General features: G+C 44.2%; 2 protein-coding genes across 3 annotated transcripts; one reads left to right on the top strand and one right to left on the bottom strand.

Annotated features, from left to right (window-relative positions):
- Positions 1–11: 11 nt before the first annotated feature.
- Positions 12–21,595, bottom strand: LOC139638974 (WD repeat-containing protein 37-like). 2 transcript variants are annotated; one of them, XM_071513017.1, is made up of 14 exons: positions 21,413–21,595; positions 19,692–19,979; positions 16,983–17,079; positions 16,562–16,657; positions 15,557–15,621; positions 13,469–13,607; positions 12,671–12,742; positions 12,433–12,477; positions 12,148–12,224; positions 10,823–11,057; positions 10,400–10,541; positions 3,875–4,009; positions 3,144–3,258; positions 12–2,943 (listed from the first exon to the last, which is right to left on the bottom strand). In XM_071513017.1, exons 2-14 carry the CDS (start codon positions 19,842–19,844, stop codon positions 2,812–2,814), a joined length of 1,503 nt encoding a protein of 500 aa, XP_071369118.1. In that variant the 5' UTR covers positions 19,845–19,979; positions 21,413–21,595; the 3' UTR covers positions 12–2,811. The 2 variants fall into 2 exon arrangements, with proteins under 2 accessions (XP_071369118.1, XP_071369119.1); XM_071513018.1 differs by lacking the exons at positions 19,692–19,979; positions 21,413–21,595 and adding an exon at positions 17,814–18,164.
- idi1 (isopentenyl-diphosphate delta isomerase 1) lies at positions 21,288–25,798 on the top strand. The gene is made up of 7 exons (XM_071513019.1): positions 21,288–21,433; positions 22,382–22,536; positions 23,420–23,592; positions 23,680–23,772; positions 23,959–24,089; positions 24,725–24,829; positions 24,925–25,798. The coding sequence occupies exons 2-7, from the start codon at positions 22,385–22,387 to the stop codon at positions 25,135–25,137; spliced, it is 867 nt and encodes a 288-aa protein (XP_071369120.1). The 5' UTR covers positions 21,288–21,433; positions 22,382–22,384; the 3' UTR covers positions 25,138–25,798.
- Positions 25,799–27,311: the final 1,513 nt, after the last annotated feature.

Here is a 27,311-nt window from a genome sequence, read left to right as displayed (position 1 = left end):
GAAAAGGAAGTCACACATTTTATTGGAAAGTGTCAGAGAGGATGTACCCGCCACAATGAAGTATGCAAAGTAGATCAAATAATGAGGTTTGCGGTGAATATGTTTCGCTAGAATGGAGCGAAGCCTATCCATACTTTTTTTTAATCTGGCGCACCTTAATTCAAAAGTATCCGTCCAAAATCATATTTCCTCGGACTCTCCTTTCTACCCGCAGATTGAAAGTGGCGTCGAGACCAGCGGGTGAAAGACTGAGCTCCCTGAATGAAGTAGCGATAAAAGTCCTATCTGCGCGGTGCAATGGAACACAGCTAGTTATCTGACATGCATTTGGAAAAGTGCATTGATGCTCAGATGGATACGGCCGGCGAGGCTAATGCACGTTTCACTGCAATGGTAAGGCATTTCAATAAGGTTAGTAACTTTTTCGGTACATGCTACTTCAAATCTGACTCTATTGATGGTAGAAATAGTAAAGTGTGTAGTTTGAAGCGTACTGTGGGGTTAAGTCATATATATCTATGTACACTGAGCTACATCTACACAGCATCGCCACCACATCGTCACAAAGGGACATTAAAAATCATTTCTACGGGATTTACAGCACGGAAATAAGTTATTAAACATCTGGAGGTCAAAAACTACAGCATGACTTCATGGTTGCGATATTGCACGACTGGAACGAACGAAGAGTGTCCTTGGAAGCCGGTCAAGCCCAAAACCTTCGAGACAAGGTACAGTAACCTCAAACTGAGATTCAGTGTGTTTCAAGTCATGTTCACTCATTTCCGGCTAAGAAATGGGCTTCGCTTTGCGGACCGGAAAAGGAGCGGCTGGGTTTATTGCTTCTGTTTGGATCGAGAGCGCTCTTCGTCGACAGAAAAAGCGCTGACTACAACAAAAGGTGCAAGACGTCGTACGAGGCTAAGGTTACAACGCAGAGTGTAAACACTGTAAGTTCATATAGACGGGCTCTGACTGAAGCACAGAAATAACCGGTAACCAAGACCACATCATCATGATACACGTTCACCTCATGATGACACACTACAGCAACACGGGGCCTGGAGTCGGCAAGGTTGGCGAGTTGCCAAGGAAATATGGGTGGAGAGTATGGCTAAAAATAGTGACATCGAAAACAGCAATATTATATTATGATTATGTTGAACACACCGCGTTTACACACCTCTAAAGGATTCGTGAACAACAGAAATGTGGTCGCTTTCCCGTTATTGCAACGTTCGCGATACACTTTGCATGCGGACAGAACGACACGACAGAGAGACGGCATGTAACGGAGACCGACTGTAAACATGTAAACGTGGAACAAGGCAGAGTTAACGGTATCACGACTTCGACGAAGACACAGAGGCTGGCTGTGAGTTGTAAGGATCAGAAGGCGACAGGCGAGGACTCGATCTGTGAAAACGTCCGGACGAGGATGGCAGATCCCGCGTGAAATGGCGCGTTAAGACAACTGAACGGTGGTGGCAAGACAACCGACCCGGCAACCCGCCCCGGCCTGGAAATGATATGTTTCGTACTATGGTGAGGGAGTGCGACCGAAAAGGAGGAAACGTCTCACAGGACCACATCGTCTTTGCTAGACGGCGACACTCAGCGACTAGCAACCGACCGCACCACAGGTCACTTTATATCAGGCCACGAGATAATATATGCACAAGTTCTATATACTGTATTCTACACACGTACTCGCCCTTATATAATTGTTCTCTCATGACTTTATAGGTAACACTCGCGAACCGAGTTGATCTACATGCAAGAGTAACCGATCAGCAGTAACCAAACGACAGTGATATGAATAGCAGCCAATGACTTTGGAGCCAAACAGACAATGTTTTTTACATAGAAATCTAGGAACAAATGTCTCATCCTAGCCGCTTCACGATCCATGCTAAACAGGTGGAGGGGTCAAACACAGAAGACCGGCTCTAAGGCCTCGTACACACTCGCGCTTTCAAGCTTTAGAACCATTTCAGTAACTTAACGCAAATCCACACGTCCAGCGGCTGCAGAGAGGGATGGGACGATATGCTTATCTCACGACACGATTCAATACAATGTAATAAATAAAAGTTCAGTGACGACAAAGTCTGACTGTGTAGAATTATGTTTAATTCTGAGCCACGCATCTTTCTAGCGACGGCATTGGCTCGCTAGAATGTAAACAATTTAAAAATGTCATTACAAAACGCAAATAACAACATTTCTAATGGAGAGCTTGTGAAATTGTGGCGGTCAAGTCGTCTCATTTGTGATTACTACAGCAGAATAAAACGGAGCTAATATCGCGATTCATTTTTTTGCCCCATGACACGTATTGTCACATTTTTGTATCGCGATGTATTGAATTTCAATATATATCGTCCCATCCCTACTTGCAGAGAAAATTCACTTTGAACCGCCGAGGAGCTGCTGTTTGGAAACGTTTCAAAAACCGCCGCAGGGTTTTAGCTGCACATGTGCACAAAGAATGAGTTTTGAAATGTGATCTGCTCATGTCGGGCAGACTCGTGTGGACTGCACGAAAAACAAAGTCTCACCTCTGAAAGAAGAGATCAATATGGTGAGTTTTCTTCAATTACGACACTTATTCTTATGACAGCTGCTGGTTTTCACATGCGCTAGTATGTACGAGGTCATAGATTACAGTGTCTACATGAACCGTATATACATGGAGAGTTTGCGGTGAGTGTCCGCCGTTTCGCTGTGTGTTTCTGTTTGCTTGCCATTCTTCGTCTGTGTGTGTGTGTGTGTGTCAGTGTGTGTGAGAGTGTGTGTGCCTCAGTAGCATCATTTCTCCTGCAGCAGGGCGGGGATGTTGATGTTCCAGCCGATGGCCTGTCGGTCGAAGCCGCAGGTGAACAGGTTGCACGACTGGTTCTCCTCGTTCCACGCAGAGCAACACACCATGCGCCTGTGGCCCTGGACACACACACACACACACGTGTATATTTATAAAATTCAGTATTTTTCCATTTTTGGTTTTGATCAGCTGGATATTGTGGGAAAAATCACCTCTTATTCAGACGTACATATCTTCTCTCTCTCACCATCCTCCCCATCTTTGCATCACACACACACACACACACACTCCTTCCCATCCGCCGTTCCCCTCTCCCTACCATTCTGTTGCTGCGTGGCAGTCTGGCCAGCCTCACTCCGCTCATGTCAAACAGTCGGACTTGTCGATTGTCGTGTGGAAGAGCGATGATCCTCTGGTTGGCGGAGACACTTATCCTGAAAGATCAGACCGGTGTGACACTTTGAATCGGGGGCTCGTTGTGTGCGAGGACGGCCGCGGTGACTGCAGTTTGTCACAGGATGTGGAAGTGCACTTTCACACGAGGTTGGAAAGTGATATTTTTGTCATCTTGCAAACACGCTCCGGTGTTGAAAGTTATCTGTGTCGCTTCTCAATGGTTTGGTGCCAGCAGCTAAAGCATGGCCGACACTATAAATGTAAATTCCAGTATTCTGTGCGGAATTATTCAACATGGAAATTAGAGGGATATTTCAAGCGCTAATTCAGCGTGCCGCAACATTTTCATTTTTCAAGCGTGCACAACTGCACATGCATAAACAGTCCGGCGCCGACATCAGCTGCCCCTGCAATCTGTATTCACTACCGCCATTCAGGCTGGTTTCAGAAAATTGTGAGGAGGGGGAATTATTGATAAGAGGATAATTACTGACAATTGTAAAGAGGCAGAATTTCAGTAGAGCGAATGTGGACACATGAAATACTGCTTCAACATCAACAGGCAGCAACCTACAAACCACAACGCCACTAAGACACCGAACCTGTATTTTTAGACATGCTCTCTCGTCCAATCAGCTCGCTCCCTTCCCCTACCTGTTGACGGCCGAGTCGGTGCGGATGGTTGCTATGGGCGACCTCATGTTCTTCAAATCCCACACCTTGACCGTGCGGTCGTCACTCCCCGACACCACGTTGTCGCCCACCGTGAACACTGCCGACGTCACCGTGCTGCAGAGGGTGGACACACACACAGAGAGAGACGGGGAGAGAGAGAGAGGGGGAGAGAGAGAGAGAGAGAGAGAGGGAGAGAGAGGAGTGTTATTATGCATAGACACCAACAATACTGAGATACAGTGGCTATAAAAAGTAGCCGCCTCCCTTGACTTTTTGGAACTGGAATCAAAAGTCTGCCATATTTAACACAGGTATTCACTACATACTAAATCCCATTGAAGTGTATTGAAGAGACCTAGTATGAAACCTCCTAGCAAGGAAGGTAAAATTAAAGCAATTTTGAGGGGAAAACGTGCTCAAAAACGCTTACTGTTGCCTAAAGCTGAAGGATGAATAATATATGTTATGAAACATTTTTTGCCAGTGCAACAATTTAGTGAGTACAAGGGGTGAATACTTTTGCAAACTACATTTCTCTGGTAGTGGAATTTTATATTTGCAATATTTTTTTTAATTGCTGTTCCACTTTGATACAAAAAAGAAATAAATACTAAAAGATTTTAGACCAAAAATCCAACATAAATGTATTTTTTAACATATTTTGTAGCACAAGAAAATGTACAAAAAGTCAAAAGCGGGTGAATACTTATGTATAGCCACTATAATCTCTCTCTTTTGACTCTCTCTCTCTCTCTCACAGATTGTGTTATAACTCATGCCTCAAAGGTGAGATATAGATCTACACATACGTCACAAAGATATGTTAGTCTATGACACTGCTGGAACCCACAGGGGGCTGCATCAGGTGCCGCGAGTTAAAATAGTCTGATTCTTCATTTAAAACGAGCCATATGTGATGTGAACGAGTGAAGATGTCACATTTCCTCCGGGGAAAAGATGGGTAGGCAGTATCACACACGTGACGTGGGAATAATGACTTGCCGGAGCAACTTGATGGCTAAAAGAAGCCGCTTGTTCACAGGTTCAAACTTTGAGCCGTCTAGACGCCATGAGTGAAGTTTCTTCGATTTTGGTTGCTCCTTACCAGCTTTTTCACATTTAACACACATGCGCTTAGTGAGCATGTGAGTTCATGTTTTACAGTAAATCCAACACTGCAATGTCAACCACAAAATCCAAAAAGTAGTTGTATCCTATCATGGCATTTTAGATCAGAGTTCAGGAGGTCTAAGCCATATTCAATGTTCTAATAACCTGGCTAAACTCTTATGCCAGTGATGGGAAACCTGGATAAGGTACTTGGGACATATAAACATGTTATTCCATTTACCGTTTTTCACAGTCCACACAAGATACATTTTGCACAACGTCATGGGTAGTTATTCAGTCAAACCTTGGTAACTCCAGGCCCCCTCACTTCTGGAGAGAAGATGAAACTGAATTCTGTCTCTCTGTGTTGAAAGACATTACTGTTCTCAATTGTTTGGTTGGGGGACGGCACCACAGTACTGAGAAATTTATTTCAGGTGATATGCTGGGTTTCCACAGACAACTGAGCAAGTCAGGTCATTCTGGAGATTACCTTATGGAGCTAAGAATCGACAATGTACAAGTGGTTCAGATCCACTTTAAGTGTAGTTGTAACTAGCTTAATTTGCTAGCTAAATCACTGACAGGAGAACACAGACAGTATTTGACAGTAGGTTATTACAGGCACATATAAACAGACCTACCAGAATATCAGTCTGTACCTGTGTGCATGTAAAGCCTGGTTAGCCTGGGAATGCTAATATTAGCAACAGGTGGCTAGCATTCACTAGACCCCTGGGGTTAAGTCAAGTCCTGCGGGCTAATGTTAGAAGCAAGAGCACTGGGTCAAACGGATTGCATCTTTCTGGCTATTGCTGCTATTAGTGCTGGAATGTACCACTGTAAGAGCTATATTTAATGTGTAATGTAGCTAATGGAAGCTTCATTTCAGCCTACATACCAGGAGATAGGCATTGAGGCAGAAACTGGAATTATACAGGACATATACAAATACTGTTATACTTGAGTCTTATGCACTAGTCACTTTACAGTACTATACTCTCATGCACTGCGTAATCCCTGCTGATTAATATCTTAATACTGTGATTCGACTATGCTGAAGTACTTGAATTACAATCACTTTTACTATTACTGTTTGTATTGCAATACTTTCCAATTCCAATTAATTACAATTATGATTACGTGCGTCATGAAGCAAGTTTTTTGGGCACTGCAGGGAGGAACGTCTATAAATTTGAATTGAACTGAACTGAATTATTCTACATGGCGGCTAAATAGAATTGGTATCCTTAGGGGTAACTGGCCACAGGGGAAAAGGTGAACAGTATTGGGGTGAGATGTGAAGTCACCTCTCTCCTCAAGGGGTCAAGAGAAACGGCTGAAGGAAGGAAAAAGAGAGAGAGAAAGAATGATAGAGAGAGAGAGAGAGCAAGAGAGAGAGACGGTGGAAATGCCCTCCTCAGCATCTCTCTCTCCCCCCTGTCATCCAGCTAGCCGTGATGTGGCGCTCCCTCTGACAGCACTTAAGCACTTAGTTCAGGCCTAGCCATTCATTTAATAGACCTTTAATATTTCCAATCTATTATGTCAGTCGCCCATGTGAGGTTATTTTTTTTCTGCCACCCCCTCTATTCCTGTTTTTTCATGGAGGGAAGCTGTGGAAAGAAGCTGGATGAGATTTCCGTCACCCACCCACCCCAACACACACACACACACACACACACAGCCGTCGTCGGGGGTTAGCTGTACTTGCCAGGCCTGGCTCCCCCTTAATTCAAATTGACATGGTATTAAGGGCTAATTAGGGGACTAAACGTTGTCGTATTAGAGAGGCTGAAGCCCAAGGAAACCGCTGTATCGTTACAGGCACCTTCTGACATTGTGGGATACAGCCCACCTGGGAATGCCTGGGAGAGGGAGGGAGGGAGGGAGGGAGAGGGAGAGCGAGAGAGAGAGAGAGAGAGGGGGGAAGTGTGTGTGTGGAGAGAGGGGCACGACGCAAGGTAATAGATTAAAAGGTTGATTAAGGTTAAAGGTTTTTTAGAATGGGCATGTGGAGGGAGGACAGTATTCAGTGCTATTCAACGGCGTCTTTGACAACCAAGGTCGAGACTCCTTGCTACAGAAGACTAGAGGAGTCGGGGTGAAAGAGAGAGAGCATCATGGCACATCTCGGCAGTCAGAGAAGCTAAGGAGAGGCGAACGCGTCCTTAACCTAAAGCCTTAAGGCCTGTTAAGGTGCCATACTAGAGGTCAGACTATTTCTCTCTCCTCTCTCCAGCATTTCACACTCCTTCACACTACATTTCCCGCCTGGCTCTCATTTCTTTACCTACCACTTCTCTATCGTTCATAAATCGGCTAGTTAAACTGGAATATTTGTTACAGCTCTGTACATCTCTTGCCTGCGCCCTGCGGCTTTGACCCTTGCACTCCTCACTACTGACTCCTTTTAACGTCGCAGATGCATGAATTTAACTACTGATGCACTCATTGTAAGTCGCTCTGGATAAGAGCGTAAGCCAAACGCCTGAAGATGTAAAAAAAAAAACGTAAATGTAAATGAAACAATTTCAGGTGCAAAGAGGTTTCAGAGAGCTCCTGTTATTTTGCCGGCAAAACTGACAGTCGCGGAGAACCTGGTAAGTGCTGGTGTATCCCTCCGGAGACAGGGTGTCAAATCTGCATACAAAGACACTCACACACACACACTCTCTCTCTCTCTCTCTCTCTCTCTCTCTCACACACAGACACACAAACATGCATTTCTATCAACTGCGATCAAATGCCTCCGAATGGCGTCGACGGCGGGAGAGACAAACGCGACATGGCATCCCGTTTGTAGAGCAAGTCCGCTGTCACTTCTCGTTTGCTCTCCGCCGTTTGTTAGCTCACGTGCGGTTGTCATTACGCTGCAATTACGGACGAGAGGAGGGGGTGGGGGGGCGGGGGGTGGAGCGGGCTGGGCGGGGGGGGGCTGCACTTTTGCCTGCCGCGGCACGCTGTCAGGGAGCGTTAGCTGTAATTGCCGGTGAAGACGGTGCAAACGAGAGGCTCTCTCTCTCCCTTCCAGCTCTCCTCCTAAATCATTCACACCCTCCTCTCCTCTCTTTTCTCCCCCCCCCCCCCCCCCCCCCCCAGGTGAGGAGGGATGGACAGATTATGTCGTTTATGCCACGTGGTTTTGATACATTGGAGATTCTGGAAGACGATCAAACCAGAAGAACGGCAACTTGCTATTGTTCTAGGATATGGTGGAATCCAACAATCTTCATACGTGGGGAAAGCATAGCTATATTGAATCGACAGTGTGTGTGTGTGTCTGTTGATGGGACCTCCACCAGACCAGGGGTCTCCAGTCCCTGCCAGGCAATGTGTGTGTCTCATTCTTGCGGTGTAGGCCAAGCGTTGCCCTCTAACACACACACACACACACACAGAGTCTATGGTATTCCCCCGACTTCTCCAATCATTCCCCCTGACCCATCCACCCTTTTCCTATTTCCTCTTCACACACACAAACACAAAGATTTTGTTATGTCCACATATAAGAAGAGACAGGGACAAAAAAAAAATACACACATGCGCACCCTCCACACTACATGCCAATAACAGCAGACACTGAACAATATCTTGGGGGCTATGTTGATGTAAAACAATGTATTTACCGCAGAAAACATCTAACATCTGTCTGCATTAACATGCAAAATTCCATGACTTTTCATAACTAAGTGCTTCCATGACCTGAAAACTGGGAGAACAGTCTGCTGTCTACTGCAGCTGTGTAGAACCGGCCACACAATGTATAAAGCCAGCTGAAAACCACCTTCTAATGCAATAAATGTGTGAAACAAGTTGTAAAATACATTCTGCTATATTCCGGTAAAGTGACCCATTTGTAAATTCCCTGATTCCCAGACTATTTATCAAATTCCCGGACTTTCCTTGTCTGGAACACACCTCTCTCCGGGATATCAGAAATGCTTCAGTAAGTCGGCTTCACTTCAACCCTCGAGGTTTGTGCTCACAGACTCTAACATCAAACTGAAAGGCCTCTCTGTGGGTAGATCATTACCACGCTAAGACACACAGAAGCAAAGCGCTGGATACGCTCTCAAAGGCCTCCTCGGAAATGCCGGAATAGGTAGGGTGGGGCGGGATGGGTAGCGCGCGTTCTCGAAAAAAGAAGCGAGCCATGTCTGACGCTAGACATGTGACGCACGCTGCCATTCTCCCCGCTTCATTCATTTCCGCGAGTCGCTCAAAAAACGGTCTCTCTCCTTGAAAAAGACCCGAGCGATGACACGGTGGCAGATGGCTCAATAAAAATGGCGAGGCGCTTTGGAGCGTCTTGCCACCAACCGTAAGGAGAGTTTCAAGTGGCAGCACTACACTTACATAAGACTGACTGAAGCTAAAGAGAAAGGGCTTAGTTGATAAAAAAAAAAAAAAAACAGACTTCCTATCTTTGTTTTCGTCTGACAGGAGAGGCTTTGGGATAGTGTTCCGTTTGCCTGAGAGTCCGCGTTGGTGTGTGCATTCACGGAAGGTCATGAACTTTCGTGCTAACAGGTATCGACACCCAATCGGGGAGGAGGGAAGGAAAGGAGGAGGGAAGGCTGTCGTTCACTGTGAAACGGCAGTGCTTAATCTCATTACGCCGATTGTCTATGGGAGAGAATTAGAGTGGGATCTGTAGGAATTATACATGTTGGGGTCGCACATAATGAGCGCTACGTAATCCCCCCACTCGCAATCAAAAGGCTGCCAGGGAGCACCAGCCAGCCGGCACACACATGGGGAGACACACACACACACACACACACGCACGCACACACACACACACACACACACACTTCTTCCGCCTTTAAACGAGCGCTGCCATTGAAATCCACAGACAAGCCTGACAGTCGTCGTTTTGAAATGAGCGACTCCAATTGAGCCTTAACAGCGAGCGAAGTGCCAAATTACACAGAGTGGGGGGATTAACGCAGAAACGGACAGATAAACGAGCAAGGAGAGCGAGGGAGAGAGAGAGAGAGATGTGGAAAAACAAAGAGAGGGAGAGAGAGAGAGAGAGGGAGGAAAGAAGAGCAAACCGTTGAAGTGAGGAGAAGCGCTCAATAATGAATGAGAGGCAAGTGGAGGATTTGGCTTAGAGCAACAGGGTCTGTAAATTAATGTGGCACTGTAAAAAGGAAAAAGGAAAAAAAAAAAAAGGCGGAAAGTGCTTGAGAAATTCACACAGGGGAAGTGAGGTGTTATAGCACCATCGTGTGGAGGAAGAGTGCACCACCTAGCCTGTCAATAAACAACATGTCAGTCAAACTGCACAGCGGAGTGATGGAGGTATATCATAGGCTAAAAATTAAAGCCTCACCGGGGATGAGCTGATATTACTAGTGTGTGTGTGCGTGTGTGTGTGCGACTGACTCAGTGTGTCCCTGGAAGACGTTGACGGAGTGGATGGACGGGTCTCTGAAGTCCCACAGTCTGAAGGTGGTGTCTCTGGACGAGGTGACCACCAGCCGCTGGGTGGGGTGGGTGCAGCAGTGGGTCAGCTCCTGGTCATGGCCTGCGTGCGCGCACACACACACACACACACACACACAATATTGATCATGACCAACTCAATGCTAATGGCTCTCATTGGCCTGTATCTCTGTGTTTATGTGTGGATGCAGAGCAAATGGAGGGTATTAAAGGGATAATTCACCCCAAAATGAAAATTCTGTCATTATCTACTCAAATGAATTAAAAATATGTATGATATGATGTATGAAAATGGGAATATGTTATACCATATTGTGCCATATTATGTAGGCCTGCTGCATGTGTATGGTTGTGTGAGCTTACCAGTGAGTGTGTGAACCAGTTCGGACGTCTCCACCTCGTACAGGTTGGCGGCGCGGTCCCAGGAAGCCGTCACCACCTGGCGGCCTCCCACCAACCAATCCGCCGCGATCACCACGCCCTGGTGGCTCTTCAGCGTCGCCGTGGCGACCCGGACGGTGGGCACCTCGAAGGGCCCCTCCCCGTCCACCTCCCCTTCCTCTCTGTCCGACGAGTCCTGGTCATCGTCGCACGGCGCCTACGGGTGCACAGAGGAGGACGTGCAATAGTTCAGTCAAATTATATAGAATAGAAAACCAGTGACAGCTTGGTTCTGGTTTTGGTTTAGTTTATTTGTGCTATATGGGTCTTTGAGACTGATACAGATACCAGAAGAAATTCATACATAGGCATCAACTTCACTATTTATATTTGTCTAAGCAAATTTCAAGCATTTAAGCATAATTTATTCATTCACACTCATTCTGACCAAAATGTTGCATTAGAATCAGTTTGGGTTAAAGGCTTCCCATAGACAACCAGTGTTGCACTGCATCATATCCATCACATCACAGCTGGACGACACTGACTGACCAATATCAGATTTTTAATAACAGGCCAATGTCAGCCTGATATATCAGAAAGTCAATATATCAGTCTAAGCCTAATTTGTACATACAAATGATAAAAACACAAAAGGAGAGAGAAGAAAAACACAACAGTAATTATGCAGGTGAGAAACAGAAACTCTGCAACATTGTTCTCAAAAGAGAAAAAAAAAAAAAAAAAAAAATCAAGATTCATTGGGAAGGTGAGAGTGTGAAAATGAATAGAGGGGGTGGTGTGTGTGTGTGTGAGGAAGTGAGAGAGAATGTGTTAATGAGCGAAAACTTCCAGAAGTTAATAGAGGAGAAAGTTTGTTAGTCTTTATTTGAAGTTTCTGAGAGATTTTAATTAATTAGCATCAGGCAAATGCAAATTGAAAAGGTCAAAATAATGGGCAAAATATTGTTTTGGAGTTTGGAGATTGGCTGACTGACTGGATGAAGAGGAGGTCTGTAAACACAGGGTTCCCATTGTGGCCCTGATGTAAATTTCCATGACTTTTCTATGACTTCCCATTACTAAATCAGAGTGCTTTTCCTTCCTGTTTTGTCACTGCTGTTTTTCAAAATTGATAAACAGTCAAACAATACATTCTGCAGTATTCCTGAAACCCATTTGCAAAATTCCCTGATATTCCCTTGACTTCCCCTGTCTGGAATACACTTCTCAAAAGTCCAGGATCTTCCAGGAATCCCATGACCAGTGGGAACCCCGGGAACAGGACAGTGGGAAGTGTTACTCACACTGACATCTGGTGGTGGCTGGGGGGCGGGAAGCTGCACCATGTAGCGCCAGATGTGGGCCGTCTGGTCCCCAGAGGCTGTGGACACACACACACACACACACACACACACACACATATAAACTCACACTGTGCTGACATCATTGCTTGAGAGACAATAGAGGGAGAAGGATGATGGTCAAAAAGTCATGAGAGAATTAACATAGTGACACATACAGTATGTATATCATCACAGCAAAACTCAAAATACACACACACACACACACACACACACACACACACGTACCTGTGAGGGCCATCTGCTCCGTGGGGTGGAACTTGATGGAGTTGACTGTGTGTGAGAGAACATTCCTCATCAAGACATCTTCCTTTATCCAACAATCATCTACAAACTAATTTCTATCATTATACAAAGTGTGAATGTATAGATATACTTTTTATTATATACTTTGAAATGTTTGCACAATTGAAGATACAATAATGTCAAGGAAGGATTTTTAGGAATTCGGTCCCAGGTCTCTTACCTGATCCTGCATGGCCAGCATACCTCAGCAGACATTTCCCAGTCTCTATGCTCCACAGCAGAGCTGAGTGGTCTGCAAGGGGAGAACAAAGGTTCACCTCCATGTGGTCATTCATATCATTTAAGACAACATGCTTTTATCAGCTGAGGATTTTATAGGAATGGTTGATTAAAGGTGCTACCTGTAGCATTTTAACGTCAATAAATCATTACCACATACATTTTGACACATTAGTAGAATTACTGTAAACAAACCAGACCATCACTGAGAAGACTGGCAGCCTCTACCGGCTTCTACTCTGCATTTTATATTGTGTGCCACCGGGTCGATTTGGAGGGAAATGTAATGATTGCCTTACAGCACCAAACAGGAAGAGGGAGCTTTCCTTCCAGATCAAATAGAGCTAAAGTTTTCAGGGTTTCTGGCAACAGCAGATGGTGGAAGGAGTGAAAGGCCGATGGATAAATCACTTCCAACATGTTTATCCTCTTCAGGAAAGCCAAAGAGAAAACCTTTGATTGAAGAAGCAAAGATCCTCTTTGAAACCAGAACTAAAAGGGTTTATGGTGATGTGGTCTTAATTTTGATAAACACTGGCTGTAACAATACTACTGGAATGTGATAGAGGCTACCAATCATCTAGACTACAGTCTCATTTGTTTTCAATAATTACACATTGATGGAAATGCACCTTTAGTCTTGACTAATTATTCACATTAAAAATGACTAAATGGCCTGCTGGCTGTGTAGAACAATGCAGCGGTTGATTTAAATGGTAAGTCCGGTGTGCTGGTGTACCTGCGGAGGCGGTGCCCAGGACCACCGGCTGAGTCCTGGTGACGCTCAGGTCCCAGATCCCGTCCCGGTGGCCCACGTACTCCTTCAGCAGCTGGCACAGCGCCCGGGAGCCTGTGGTGGCTTTGAAACTAGACACAATCTGAACAGGGAGGGAAGAGGAGAGGGAGAGAAAGAATAATAGAAAGAGGAAAAATAGAAAGAGAGATAAGAATTCTTCCTCCCGCTGAACTAAGGCCAAACCAAACACAGTGTCACTAAAATTAGAGCCCAGCTAAAATTAAAGTAACTAGAGGTGCACCAATACCAGTCTTTCCAGAACTGATAAAAGTAGAGTACTTAGGTAAATCAGCTGATATGAGTACCGATCCAAGTATTACTCAATTTACAGCCATTCATGCCACCTGATATTGGCCTATTATGAAACAGGTACAGGAGCAAGTGCATCAATTGGGTTTATGTTTGACAAATGATAATAAAAAAAAAACAAAGTTGGCTACATAACATAGGCTAGAGGATATAGCTTTTTTCCCACTAGTCAAACACAGTTTATTGTTAGACTCTCAAAAGCAGTTTAAGAATAGGTTAGCAGATAAGGAACAGTGTGGCAGATAGGGCACGCTGCCTCCCACACTTCATTTGCAGATTCGTGTGGGAGCTGGATCGGCACCAAACCTGGTAATAAAGATACTGTTGGTGCACCTCTTAAAAAGAAAACCCACTAAATAGTCTATTTACACATGGCCTTTTAGTGGCTGTTGGCTACCAGATGAACTATGCAGGGAGAGAGAGTAAACTGTGGTTCTATCTGTCACGGTGCAGGCATCAGTACATTTGAGAGGACCGTCGCCAGGCCGGCCTGTAATGTACATGCTGCTGCGTGCTGAAGGCTAACCAAAGCAGAAGGCTACAGCTATTTGTCATTAGATGCAGCAGCAAAGCATCTAGGTTCACTTGTGTCAGAATGTGTTAGCGTACGCTCTCATTCTGTCGGGGGGAGTTTACGGTCAAAGTGCCAACAGTCTTATTTGTTGCCTGTGATTAGAACACAATGAGCAATTACATTTAACCACATGACAAGGTAATCAGGGAATATAGTTAGTGCGCGTCGTTTGCATTAGTGCCGAGTCATTTCAGTCTCGTCAAAATTAGTTTTTGGTCATGTATCGCAGCCAGATGATAGGTTAGCTGTATATTATAGCTAGTTTCGTCAGGAGGTTAATCTGAGTAGTCCTCCCTTGATCCCTTGGGTCCTCTTTCCTAACTTCCGACTCATAAGGAATACACCAAAAGGTTTGCATAATCCTTTAAGGCGTGGTCAAAATCACAAGCCTTTCACCCACAATCACTTTAGAGAGGGTGTAGAGCAGAAGAGGAGAGCAGGAGTCAAGGTCAGACTTCAGCGAGGAAACTCAGCCCACTGCCGTCTCCCGTCACGCTTGGTGACAAGCGGAGCGTTGAGGAAGTTACCCATGAATCTCCACCCCACAACTCCCACGAGGCCACGCTGAAGTTGCGAGGTCCGCCTACTTTGCCGTGGAAAGTGTACAAGCGCTATATCGGCAAGAGATTGAAAGGGAAGAGGTCATTTTTATTTTTAAATCCACCAGAATACGTGGTAAACGCTGACGACCACACATTACAGAGTTTAACCTCTTTGTCTGATGTGCTGTGCTTTGAGTTGAGTGGGAATTTAGCATGAAATGTCTGTATGAACTGTGTGAATATTCATTTTCTGAATCTAAAACTCTGTATTCCTTGTCCTTAAACCCTGTAGGCTCAAAATCTTATTCTACAAACACATTATTACTTTAAACAATTAAACAATGTAGACTAAAAATGAGAAACCTATACTCAAAAAATCGATTGTTAAAATGTTTCTATTGATTGCCCACTCTTTATATATCATGACCCTTGATGAAGAGGAAAAGCCAGTCTTCCCTCCCCTCACTGAGTAACAAAGGGGCTTTTGATAGTCTGTAATCATTACCCCAGGCCTAAATCCAAACTGTTCAAAAACGTACATAGATTACATAGATGTGTAATCTTATTAGCTCTACAGAGTGTGTTTACATCGCTAATGGCAGTTACCTTGCTGGTGGAGGCTTTGTAAGTTGTCTTCAGCTTCTGTGAGAGTTGACTGGTGCTATGGCTGGCTGTGTGGTGGAGAGACAAAGAGGAATGAGTGAAATTCACCAGTGTCGACCTGGTTTTACTGCCGCGGCTAGTAATGGCCTAATAAAGTGGCATGGCTTTTAACTAGATACACCTCACAATGCAAAGCCTTGTGGTTTATTTCTAGTTGTTAGTTGTTAGTTACTGCCTACATGGCTGCTTGCAGTGGAGATGCTGCCATGTGGACAGCAGGGATGAAGGGTATCACAGTTAGGTAATATGAGAATGGAAAAATGCTTGGACACTTGGTGTTTGTCTTGTGTAATCTACATCAAGGTGTATTCTGCTTCTAGATACATTTATGTTACCTTCTTACCCCGTCACTGGGCTTTCCGTCACCTCCATGTGCAAGCAACTGATAGACCTTTTTCCCAAGGCGGCCATTTTGAACACAGTAGGAAACACTACTCAGAAGAGCAAGTACAGCCCTGCTAGGTCCTACTGTTGTGTACCAAGATGCACATCATACAGTTAGAAACAAACGGATTTCAATAATCCAGAGGGATACAGGTTCACATTTTAATGTAATATATTTGGCCAATATATTCTGGCCAGCTACCAGAATCTAGCCTAGGTAGCTAGCTAGTAGCTACCTAGCTAACACCAGCTAACTTCCCTGATAAATTCAAGCAGTCATTGTAGTTGTTGTTCCCAAGATTCCTTGCTAATTTGGTAACTGTTAGGTCTATCTGAAGTCCTCATTCGTAACGCTAGTTTAAATATATATGACAACCTCCCAGGTAGAGTTTCCCACCCTGAATGTTCAAAATGGCTGCCATGGGGAATAAGGCCTACCGACATTTAAATCATCACATAAACCCCATCACTATTTGCTATTTGAATTTCAAGAGAAGCAAGGCTCTCTTGTTAAATGTTTTGCAGTACATAGCAGACTCCTGTGTAGAAGATTGGATACTAGACCTTTTGTTTTCAGTGCTCCCTTGGTCGGGTCTCCTCCCTCAATAGTCTGTCCATCTCCTGTCAGACGCTCGTTCAGAGAATCGATTTCCCGGCGCACTGTAATGTTAGCACAGTGACAGGGCCTTAGTAGACAAACACCGCTTACACCCTGAAACCATTTGGCTAGCCTGAAAGTCAATCAACACCTGGGGGTCAAGGAAGTGAGGTCTGTGCCCGAGAAAATAAAAGTCTGAAGGGGTTAATATGAGAGGGAGTTGATCATCTAAAAACAGAACTCTTTGCTACTGAATGGAAGGAACTCATAAACCAGGATTTCAATGTTGCACTGCATTTGTATTCTATGTATTTGGGTCATAACTTTAAAAAGAAGGGTTTTTTATGATACCCCTAATAGATTTCTACTGCATTATCAGTAACTCACATTCTAGGTTCTCAATGTAGAGGTTTTCAAACTCGCGCTCAATCTGGCCGAACAGGTCAAGGAGATTGTTCCGTAAGGATAGGGGCAGCTTGGAGTCCTGCACAAACACAAAGACAAAACAGAACAAAGCTTTGATAAACTCTATGGCAAGCTGCCACATAGGCCTGCAACTCCTCTATCATATTGGAATAGGAGAAAGAGGAAGCCATTTTTATCCCCTCCCCATTGCCTTCATTGTATTCTCTCTCAATTAGTAAGAGGTAAAAATTGATAGCCATTAGTTCTTATGTGACCTGCCTGGTAAAATAAGAAGAATCAGAAATTTTACAAAACTATTAACTTGCGCACCATTTTCAAATATGATCAGACCGGAAAATACTGTTGTTGATGTAAGGGAATACAATTTTACAACACAATGTGACAATAAGTACCTAATATAATGTCTTATGTTTTTGGCTTAGTAATACAATACATACAGTGCAATACACACCAGGAACACAAGCCAAAATAGTTACACTCTATTTGACGAAGCATCTTAGCTGTAGCAACCAACAGAAATCTCTTGTTAAACAGAGTGCATATGTGTATATACACACACACTCCCACACATTCACACACACAAACCACACTACCTTATCTAATGTACGCAAGGCTCCATTTAGCAAGTGTGAATACTCGGCTACAGTTTGTGCTGTGAAGCTACCACTGTACATTGTGAGCTACAGTATGTTTGTAACACAAACTAGAACTACAGACTACAAGATTAACACAATGCTAACTACACTATAGCCAAGATCCAACCAGCCAAACTCTACATTTCAACTGACTTACCTCCATAGTGAACTGTTACCAGTTGACCACCAGACTACACAGCATGCAAAGAGAAGTAAAGGCTGCCATGAAAACAATGGATTCAAAAGCCTGGGTTTGACAGCTCGCCTTGAGAGCTGCTGTCCATTTCTCTAGAGACCTGAAACACGAGGAAACCAAATACTTGACTGTCAGCCTGTCTTCTGGCGCCCGTTCAAGAGCGAGAGTGTGTCACCACGACGTTAACCGCCTCTCCGTTCTGTCAGTGCCACATGTAAACACACGTTGCAAAAAAAATAACAAAAAAAAACAGGCAATTAGCAAACAACAGCCCACCCTTATTCATTCAAAGCCGCTCAGTCGTGGCCCTTAAGTCTACAGTGCTCTATGGCTAATGTGCATAATGACAGCATTGAGAGACTGGGAGAAAACCCTACCGGATGTGATCTGTATGGGTCTATGGAGAGGTTTACAGTGTGTGTGTGTGTGTGTGTGCATGTGTGCCTAGCGTGTGTGTAGAACTTGTGCTGGTGTGTGTGTGTGTGTGTGTGTGTGTGTGTGTGTGGGGGGGGGGGGGGGTATAGCCTAATGCACATATAATGAGCCAACAGGTCTTGGCAATGGATAAAGAGGCCCAGTGAAAAGACTAATCAGACCTGGACAAGCAGCCCATATTAAAACTTGATGAGACAACAGGCCGGTGCCAGTGCTGAGCTCTTGTTTTAGTGTCTGATAAGTCAAGGACACCGTTCAGCAAGAGAAAGTGAACGGTAAAGGACTTGCTATAGCCAAAACACCAAATCCACAGCCAAAATCACATGTTCTATTTCAAACAAACAAACCAAAAAACACCTCTTTCTCCCCCTTTTTCGTTCTACCAGCTTCCATGACAGAAATACACGATACAATCCAAAACACTTGCTAGCTCTTATTCACTCACACACCCCCTTGTGTAGCTTTTCTGACAGAGGACTCTAACAGGGTCACTTTGCAGCCAACTCCCAAAAGTTAACAGCCAGGATGTTCTTAATCACACAGTAAAGAGCTTTTATTATCTCCAAGGTAAAGAGGCCAGACAGTTGGCTACAGTTGGCTATATGGGCGCTTATCAAAGAGCTCTTAGTCTCCTCTCTGGGAGAAACAAATCAATTGTAGCTGCAATTTAAATACCTGTTTGGAAACAGTTAATCACTAACTTGATGGTACCAGTCAGTGGCATTCAAAAATCCACAGTAGATTCCTTTGTTTTAACACAAAAATAAATAAATAACCAGTGTGCACATCCACATCAGCCAATTCATGAAGGCTTACTAGTACATTAGATATTAACACTTTTAAACCAAAATAAGTTCCTATAATAATCTACAGAACTAAAGAACACTGACATTTTCCCTGGGGGAAGTACATCTCATAAACACACTGCAGCGTGGGAGCTGAGTGGAGTGTGGATGTTGCAACACCAGGCAGAAAATAAAAGCAATGCTGCTCAACCGGCTGGTACTGTACTCTCTCTTTCCTAGACTGGAAGAAACCAGCCTCCCACCACCACAGAATACAATCAAAATGCTAATCAACAGAGAATATCCTCCTGCCTCGGTGCATGTTGTTTGTGAGCCGATGCACAAGAAGCTCCATGGGTCCCGCCTACATGTCAGCACATTTAGGTTTATTACTAGCAGTGTGTTTACCAAAATGTTAGTCTGCAACTGTCTACTCTATGCATGATATTTCATGTCTTTGTCTTTCATGTTTACCTGAACTATCCGTGCTGGTGTGTGTGTGTGTGTGTGTGTGTGTGTGTGTGTGTGTGTGTGTGTGTGTGTGTGTGTGTGTGTGTGTGTGTGTGTGTGTGTGTGTGTGTGTGTGTGTGCATGATTGATCTCTGTGGATCTCCCTCACCTGTCCCTCCAGCATGTCTCCTCTGTGGGTGCCGGGTGGCCTCTCCTCGGTGCTGTTGGTGCGCCGTATGGACAGGCTGTGGGCCTTGCGCTTCTGCTTGGGGTGACGGGCAGCCGAAGCAGAGCCGCTGCTGCTTCCGCCCTCCACGGGCATCCCTCCTCCTTCCTCGGTGGCCCTGCCCCTGCTCACCTCCTACCTGAGAGGCTGGCTGGATAAACAAAGGCCAGGCTGCTTGTTTGGTTGGTTGGCGGGGGGGTTGGGTCAGTTTGGTCGGTTAACAACACCTGCCTGCATGTGAAAAGGAAGTTCAGTTCATGTTCACAGTCAATTTCAGGACTGCTCAGGATAAAGGGTAGACGTGTCTGCACAGTACAGATCAGGATTGATAAAGATGGACGTATTAATGGAGACTGGACTAGTTAATAGTGCTTGTTATGGCAGCATCTAGCCCCAATATGTGCCGTTTTCTTGTATGGAGAAAACATTACTCCAAACTCCATTCAGAAATCTGATCATTTAATGCTGTCTTGCTTATCAGCAAAAGTATAGACCTGGTAGAACATAATTTAAGAGCTTTTACAAATCATTAAGAGACACTGGTAAATTCGGGATGCAGCACTTGGTAAAATTTCTTGGAGTTAATTCACCAACCACAGTTGGTGGAAGAGGTGAACCAGTTCTGAAACTTGACATTCTATTGAAATACAGTAAGTGCTGCTTGGTGGATCATGTATACGCCGAATTTCCCGGTGGCTAATAACGATTCGTAAAAGGTCTTAAGTTATGTTCTACGCATGTATGTAACGTTACGTTTGATGAAAAGCAAGGCAGCATTAAATTGACAGATTTTTTTTATGGAGTTTAGCGCTTCACGTTCTCTCCATACATAGAGAACGACACGTATCGGGGCTATGCAGGTTCTTTGCCATCATTACCACCCAAGCTTTGGTGCTATCCGCCATAGCTAAGAAGCTGGACTAAGAAGGACAACAAAATTTACAAGCAAAAGACTGAAAAATAAAGGATGTCATGCGCGCTAACACACCTGAAATAGCTAATTATCTACAACTAGCTAGCTTAACACTAGCTAACACTGATAAGCTAGTTTACAAGGTTAAGATTTGACGTTGCTTTCATAACCTGCATCCCGTTACCGATATAATTATGTTACATACGAAAATAGATATCCACTCAAGTGACCCTCCAGTTACTTCAGATTTAGCACGGAGGTGTAGAAACGAAATTAGCTGGCCGTGGCAGGCTAGCAGAGGACTAGCTGCCACACATCACCTTCCCTGCGGCACCTCGCAACTTTCACCACACAGCAGCTAAGCAACAATATGGATGGGCTTAGCTGGCCTGGCTCGAGACTAGTTACATGATGGAAACCAAGGTATTTATGATTTTTCAACGTGTTTGTGAATGTAAGAGTTTCACATTGCCGGGTGACACCACGCTCAACTCCAGCAAGTATCACAATTTTAATTCTATTTTTGACACATCACTTATTTTTCTAGTGCACCGACTTCCGCATCACGTGTATTGTGTTTGCACTGTGTCAGCCAATTGGGTGTCACGCCGCGGCGTCGGGAGCCAATGAGAAGCTGGAACGTAAGAAGTGGGAAGTGGAGACTAGGAGGATCGTCAACTGAGGGTGTTCCTCTCTGACAAAACCGTCGTAAACAAAAGTAAAAACGAGTCAAAGGAAGTCGTTTATCTACCTGAAAGACCAAAAGTCATTTGTAAGTAATCGGAGATTGTATCGGTTTCTCTGTAGATTGTGTTCGTGGCTGACAATGTGTGCATTAAGTCCAATCAGGCTTGTCAGAGGCTGGGGTGGTGCAGGCGGTGCAGTGGTCTGATGGCGTGGTGACAGGGTCGGTGTTTGGGGTAAAAGACGGAGTGGGTTCTACTGGAACGGAATAATACGACATCTATTCATTGCCAGTGACTTTCATTCATTGTTTTTGATAAATTATGAGAACATTTTTGAGAAAATTCACATCAAGGGAGCATTCAGGACCAATGTTCCCTCTAATAATACATTATCTGTCCACTTGATCCACTTGTTCCCAGAAATATAGTTGATGTGAGCTGGTTAGATGCAGAGACTTTGACACAGTTTAGGTTTTAATGAAGAATAAAAAAAAAAAACCCAAAGAAAATAGTGGTTAAATGTGATGTAGCCTCTGGGAGAGTTATAGCCCGCAGCCACAGTGAAAGTTTGCACCTATTTGAGTTTAATAAGCTTGGAAGCTTAATTCAAATTCTGTGGTTGCATGCTGTTTGGCTGCACCACGCAATCTGTGCTGACTCACAGACCTCCAGACTGCTTTAAGAAACACCCAAACCCTGTTTTACTGTGAAGATTATGAAGCACACCATCTCAAATATTCATATGGAACAGAGGAACTAAATTGTTATATCTTCAGAATAATGTACTGTAGTATGATCTCTTATGGTGCTTGGTTTGTGCACACAACCTGCTGAAGCACATACATGATCAAAGTCTGACATCCATAAGATAAACAACCATAAATATAAACAAAAATCTCTCATATTTTCAGAAAAGGATCTTCCCAGTCCTTCCTCAGTGTAATCAGTAGTGGAGCTGACTGGGCGTGATCCACTCCGGCTTTTACCAACACCTACGTCTTCAACCTGTGTGATTGGTTTTCTATTTTGGTCAGGCGATGGTGCGGGCTTTGTGGGCGGTGCTCCGGATGGTGTCCTGCGAGGGCCCCGCTTTGTTGAAATCAAACGTACCTGGGAGAGTGAGTGCTGCAGCTGCAAGGTTCCCACCATCCCACACACCCACTTCTGTCTGCTGCAGAAATATATCGAGGTAGGTCGCTGTAGGTTGTTGCCTCTTTTTTTATTAAACAGTCAAGTCGTGTGTTTTGAGGTGAAACAACAAAGTCAGAGATAAGCCTGTTGATCCTAAGCTGTTGAGAGACCCAAAGTCTCTGTCTGTTCTATTGATAGTTCTGCTAACGTTACAGCCTGTTTGTCTCCAACCCTGGTACATGTCTTGTATGGAGAGAACGTCACGCCAAACTATTCAAAACTCTATTCAAAATCTGCTACGTTAACGTGGGTTTGTTTATCAGCTGAAATACACACTTAATAATTATGATTCAATACCTTATGTGAATCGTAAGGAGCCACTTTTCAATTCGGGATTCGGGCTTAGTGGATTATGTATATGCCGAATTGAAGAGTGTATCCTAACGACTTAAAAGCTCATAAGTTATGTTGAACGACCTGTGTACGTTTGCCGTTAAGCACGGCGTTATTAAATTGCCATATTTTTAAACGGAGTGTTGTTCTCAGTAGAAGAGAACGGCACGTACCAGGCTGTGCTAGACAGCTTGTTACATTATTAATTGGATGTGTTTCAGTCTGTCTCACCCATGTTCCACACAGCCTTGTTCTGCTGGACTAGTGTGTGAGACCACAAAGTCTATGAATAAAATACAACTGGATCAATATCAGTATCACAATATCAACAAAACAACGAGGATGTTCAAATGGAGCCAAAAGTACTCCATGTTCTATGTAGTTTGTCTGTTGGTCTTGTCTGGTTGACTGTTTGAAACCTTAGTGTTTCTATTTGCATCATGATATTTACAAAAGTAGTGTACAATTCTCGCTCTGTTCTGAAAACATGGTGCAACCTGCTCACTGACTGCACTGAACCCTAACCGTCCACTCTGTCCTCCGTCCAGCCAGGTGAGGAGGCTCCAGTGTGCGGCCAGAATGCCTGAAATAAACACAGACAACCTGGACGAGAAGCAGGTGCAGCTGCTGTCCGAGATGTGCATCCTCATCGACGAGAACGACCGCAAGGTTGGAGCGGACACCAAGAAGAACTGCCACCTCAACTCCAACATCGACAAAGGTGAGCCTGGTGCCGCCTGTTACCACGCACACATCTGTCCTGCATGTATTACATAAGCGCTTACTATGTTGCTGTTTGTGTTGGCAGGTTTATTACACAGAGCCTTCAGTGTCTTCATCTTCAACAGCGAAGAGAAGCTGCTGTTACAACAGAGGTCTGACGCCAAGATCACTTTTCCAGGTGAGCAGCTAATCCTTTCTCACCTTTGGGTGTGACCCTTATCAGAAATACGTAACATATCAGCAGCATTAGTAAGCAACGTTTTTAAGCCGTCCCCTTTCTCCTTGTGTGTGTTTGTGTGTGTGTGTCTGTGTGTGTGTGTGTGTGTGTGTGTGTGTGTGTGTGTGTGTGTGTGTGTGTGTGCAGGCTGTTTTACCAACACGTGCTGCAGTCACCCTTTACATACAGCCAGTGAGCTGGAGGAGGCGGATGCAATAGGAGTGAGGAGAGCAGCTCAGAGGAGACTCAAAGCTGAGCTCGGCATCCCCATGGAACAGGTATAGTGTGTGTGTGTGTGTGTGTGTGTTTGTGTATTCATGTGAGTGCACACATTTCCAGACTGTTCCTACATTCTCTCCGCAGACCAAAATCCACATTTGAGCTTTGAACCACTATCAAAGCGTTGTTAAAGTGGGGTCCCGGGACCCCCAGAGGTCCTTAGCTAAATGAGGATTAGTTTAATTTCACTATGATTGAATCCACTAGAAATGATCCCCATTACAGAATGAATGACTATTCTAATCATAGGCTTACAATTCAATACCAAATCAGCATCAGCAGTCTTCCCCTATGGGTCACTGGGACTAAATTTGATCAAATGGGCATCTGCGTTCATCTCTATCTTGATTCTCATGTGTGTCTATCTAGGGTCTGTGATATGAGCCCCTGTGTTTTATAACATGTAGTTTGAACCAAGCAATCTGATTGGTCGATACGTTCCAACCATGCTGATTCCCCTAACCATAGCTATCCAAAATGGACTTGGTTGCTCTGCTCTTGTAACCACTGAGCTAGTTAGTGATCTTTCTTGTTTTCTCCTGTTTTGTATTTTTATGTATGTCCAGACAGACATTCATTATCACTTTTCAGACAGTAGATATTAGCTGATCTCTTCTTCCCTGTCGTGCCCCAGGTGACGCCAGATGAAATGACGTACCTCACAAGGATCCACTACAAGGCCCAGTCCGACGGGGTTTGGGGAGAGCACGAGATCGACTACATCCTCTTCATGCAGAAGGTAGCGCTGTTGTTAAAGTTAGGGGTTACCGTTTTTTTTTGTTTTTTTTTTCATATCATATTATCACCACATTTCTCTTCTCTCTCCGCTCGAAGGACGTGGAGGTGGACCCCGACCCCAACGAGATCCAGAGCCACTGCTACGTGACCAAGGAGGAGCTGAAGGAGATGCTGGAGAAGGCCAAGCGGCAGGAGCTGCTGATCACGCCCTGGTTCAGCCTCATCGCCGAAACCTTCCTGTTCGAGTGGTGGGACAACCTGCACAGCCTCAAGCGCTTCACGGATCACGACCGCATCCACCGCATGTAACCGCAAACCTCCGAAACCATTTGTCCGTACTCACCCGGCACTTGGAAAACCTCCTCGAAAATACTCAAAAGTAAATTGTTCACGTCGAGTTTTGTTATGGATTTCACAGTCGTTGCCGTCGAGGGAGGAGGATTTTTTTTGAAGTGTAGGTTTTCTTACACTGAAGCTGCTATGAGGAGGGAGTAGAGAATGTGTTTTTACTGTTGCTAAACGCGGTTCACAGTAGCTTCGTAGCACTAAGAGCATCCATCATCATAGTGGATGAGAGGCGATCCTAGTAGAGCTAGTTCAGTGTTTTGGGATCGATCACAGCTAGATAATCAGTCAACTCTGAGAAGTTGCACACCGTATTTGCATTTTTGTTTGTAATTCCTGAACAGAAATGAAGACAATTGAGAGTTAAATATTCAACTCCCATCTTAACAAGAATTTAAATTGAGTCATTTATTAGGCTCTTTACGGTAAAATGTAATGTTATTGTTGATATCTCCATGGAATGTATAGCCTATTTTTGTATAAAATCTTCAAGTGCCTGATTACAGGTCATTTAGGCTGAGATGAATGTTGGCTACAAGTAGTTATAATAACAACCTCCATCACACCGTATGATACTGTTGACACTGGCGGCAATGAGGAAGCTGTTTCTTTGTGATCTTTTATGCAATAAAGATTTCAAAGTGTTAGATTGCTAGTGGATGGTTTTATTGCACATGTATCAGCTCATTCACTGTTGAAGCATTTATTCAAATAGAAAACAAGCAAATAGTAAACATGTTGTCCCCCACCAGTGATTTAGTTCCACCGTTGGGTCAGTCAGTGATTGCTGTGTACTTGAAATATGAGTGAAATTGTATAAGCATTTTCATATGGGACAATGAAAGGACAGATTGATCATATATATCTGTTGCCTGCTCTCCTCAGAATTAGGCTTCCAAGTGATATCTTGAAATGTAGTAACTGTAATTGTCCTGTTTTACTCAATACAGAACAAAATATAAGAACTACAATACACAATAAATACAATCCGTACATTACACAATGTACCTTAAAATACAATTTATAATACAATATAACATACAACACCAGGAGCATGAGTGTTATGAATAATATAAATGCTAGAAGTGATATATGGTATTGCACAGTAGGTAAGTGGTAATATGATATAAGTAGTCAACACTGATGGCACAGTGGTAGTGCAGTGATGATGCAATAACAGTACAACAGTCCAACAACTGGACAATAACTACAGTGTCTTGTGGTTAGAGGTTTGCCCAAAAATTCTCCATTGACTCACTTCAACACATCAACCCAGTCTGATGTCTCCAAGTGTGTAGCGTGTGTAGACTATTATGTTACCTATGATAACTAACTGTATTGCTTTACCACTGAGTCCCCATTCATTGTCCCTCACCTTGTATGATAACTTTAACTGTATGACCTGCTTTACCACTGAGTCCCCATTCATTGTCCCCCACATTGTATAACTTTAACTGTATGACCTGCTTTACCACTGAGTCCCCATTCATTGTCCCCCACATTGTATAACTTTAACTGTATGACCTGCTTTACCACCGAGTCCCCATTCATTGTCAGTGCCGCCCCCTAGCGGCACAAAGTCAACGTTACAGACTAACAAACTAACAAACTAAGAGACGAACTAACTAACTAACGGAGGGAGACCGATCTATAGTCCCCCCCTTTGGTGGGGGAGAATGAAATGATGTTTTGGCAAAAGATTTTGATTGCATGACTAACATTTCCTCATTCATTGTTCACCAAGTGTAGTGCATGCTTTGCATGTATGAGGCCCCGGGTTCAATCCCTGGCATCTCCAAGAGGTTTTTTGTTGAAGAAGACGACAAGTCCTGTAGGAGACCAAACAAGTACAGTGACATCCACACCAAACCACTCCTGAGCTGTGTCTTACGCACACCTCTCCAAAAATGTTAGTTCACGTAGGGCAACGCATGACCGCAAGAACGGTGATTGGTCTGCTTTGTTTTTCTTCCTACCTGTATCCGGTTGCTGTCCACCAATAGTGAAGACAATGGAGCAGATGCAAGAGAGATGAGCTGCAAATATATTGATTTGTAGGACACTTCATCCCCAAATTATAAAGACTAGCAGATGTCACTGAATTCATGGTGAGAAATATCCCAAAACAGAAGCTTCAG

The sequence above is a fragment of the Centroberyx affinis genome, unplaced genomic scaffold, assembly GCF_046629955.1.
Source record: "Centroberyx affinis isolate AG114_WGS23_722 - 3 ecotype Tasmania unplaced genomic scaffold, CSIRO-AGI_Caff_v1 ptg006716l_1, whole genome shotgun sequence".
Classification (NCBI taxonomy): Eukaryota; Metazoa; Chordata; class Actinopteri; order Beryciformes; family Berycidae; genus Centroberyx; species Centroberyx affinis.
This window is presented reverse-complemented; position numbering and strand designations above follow the sequence as displayed.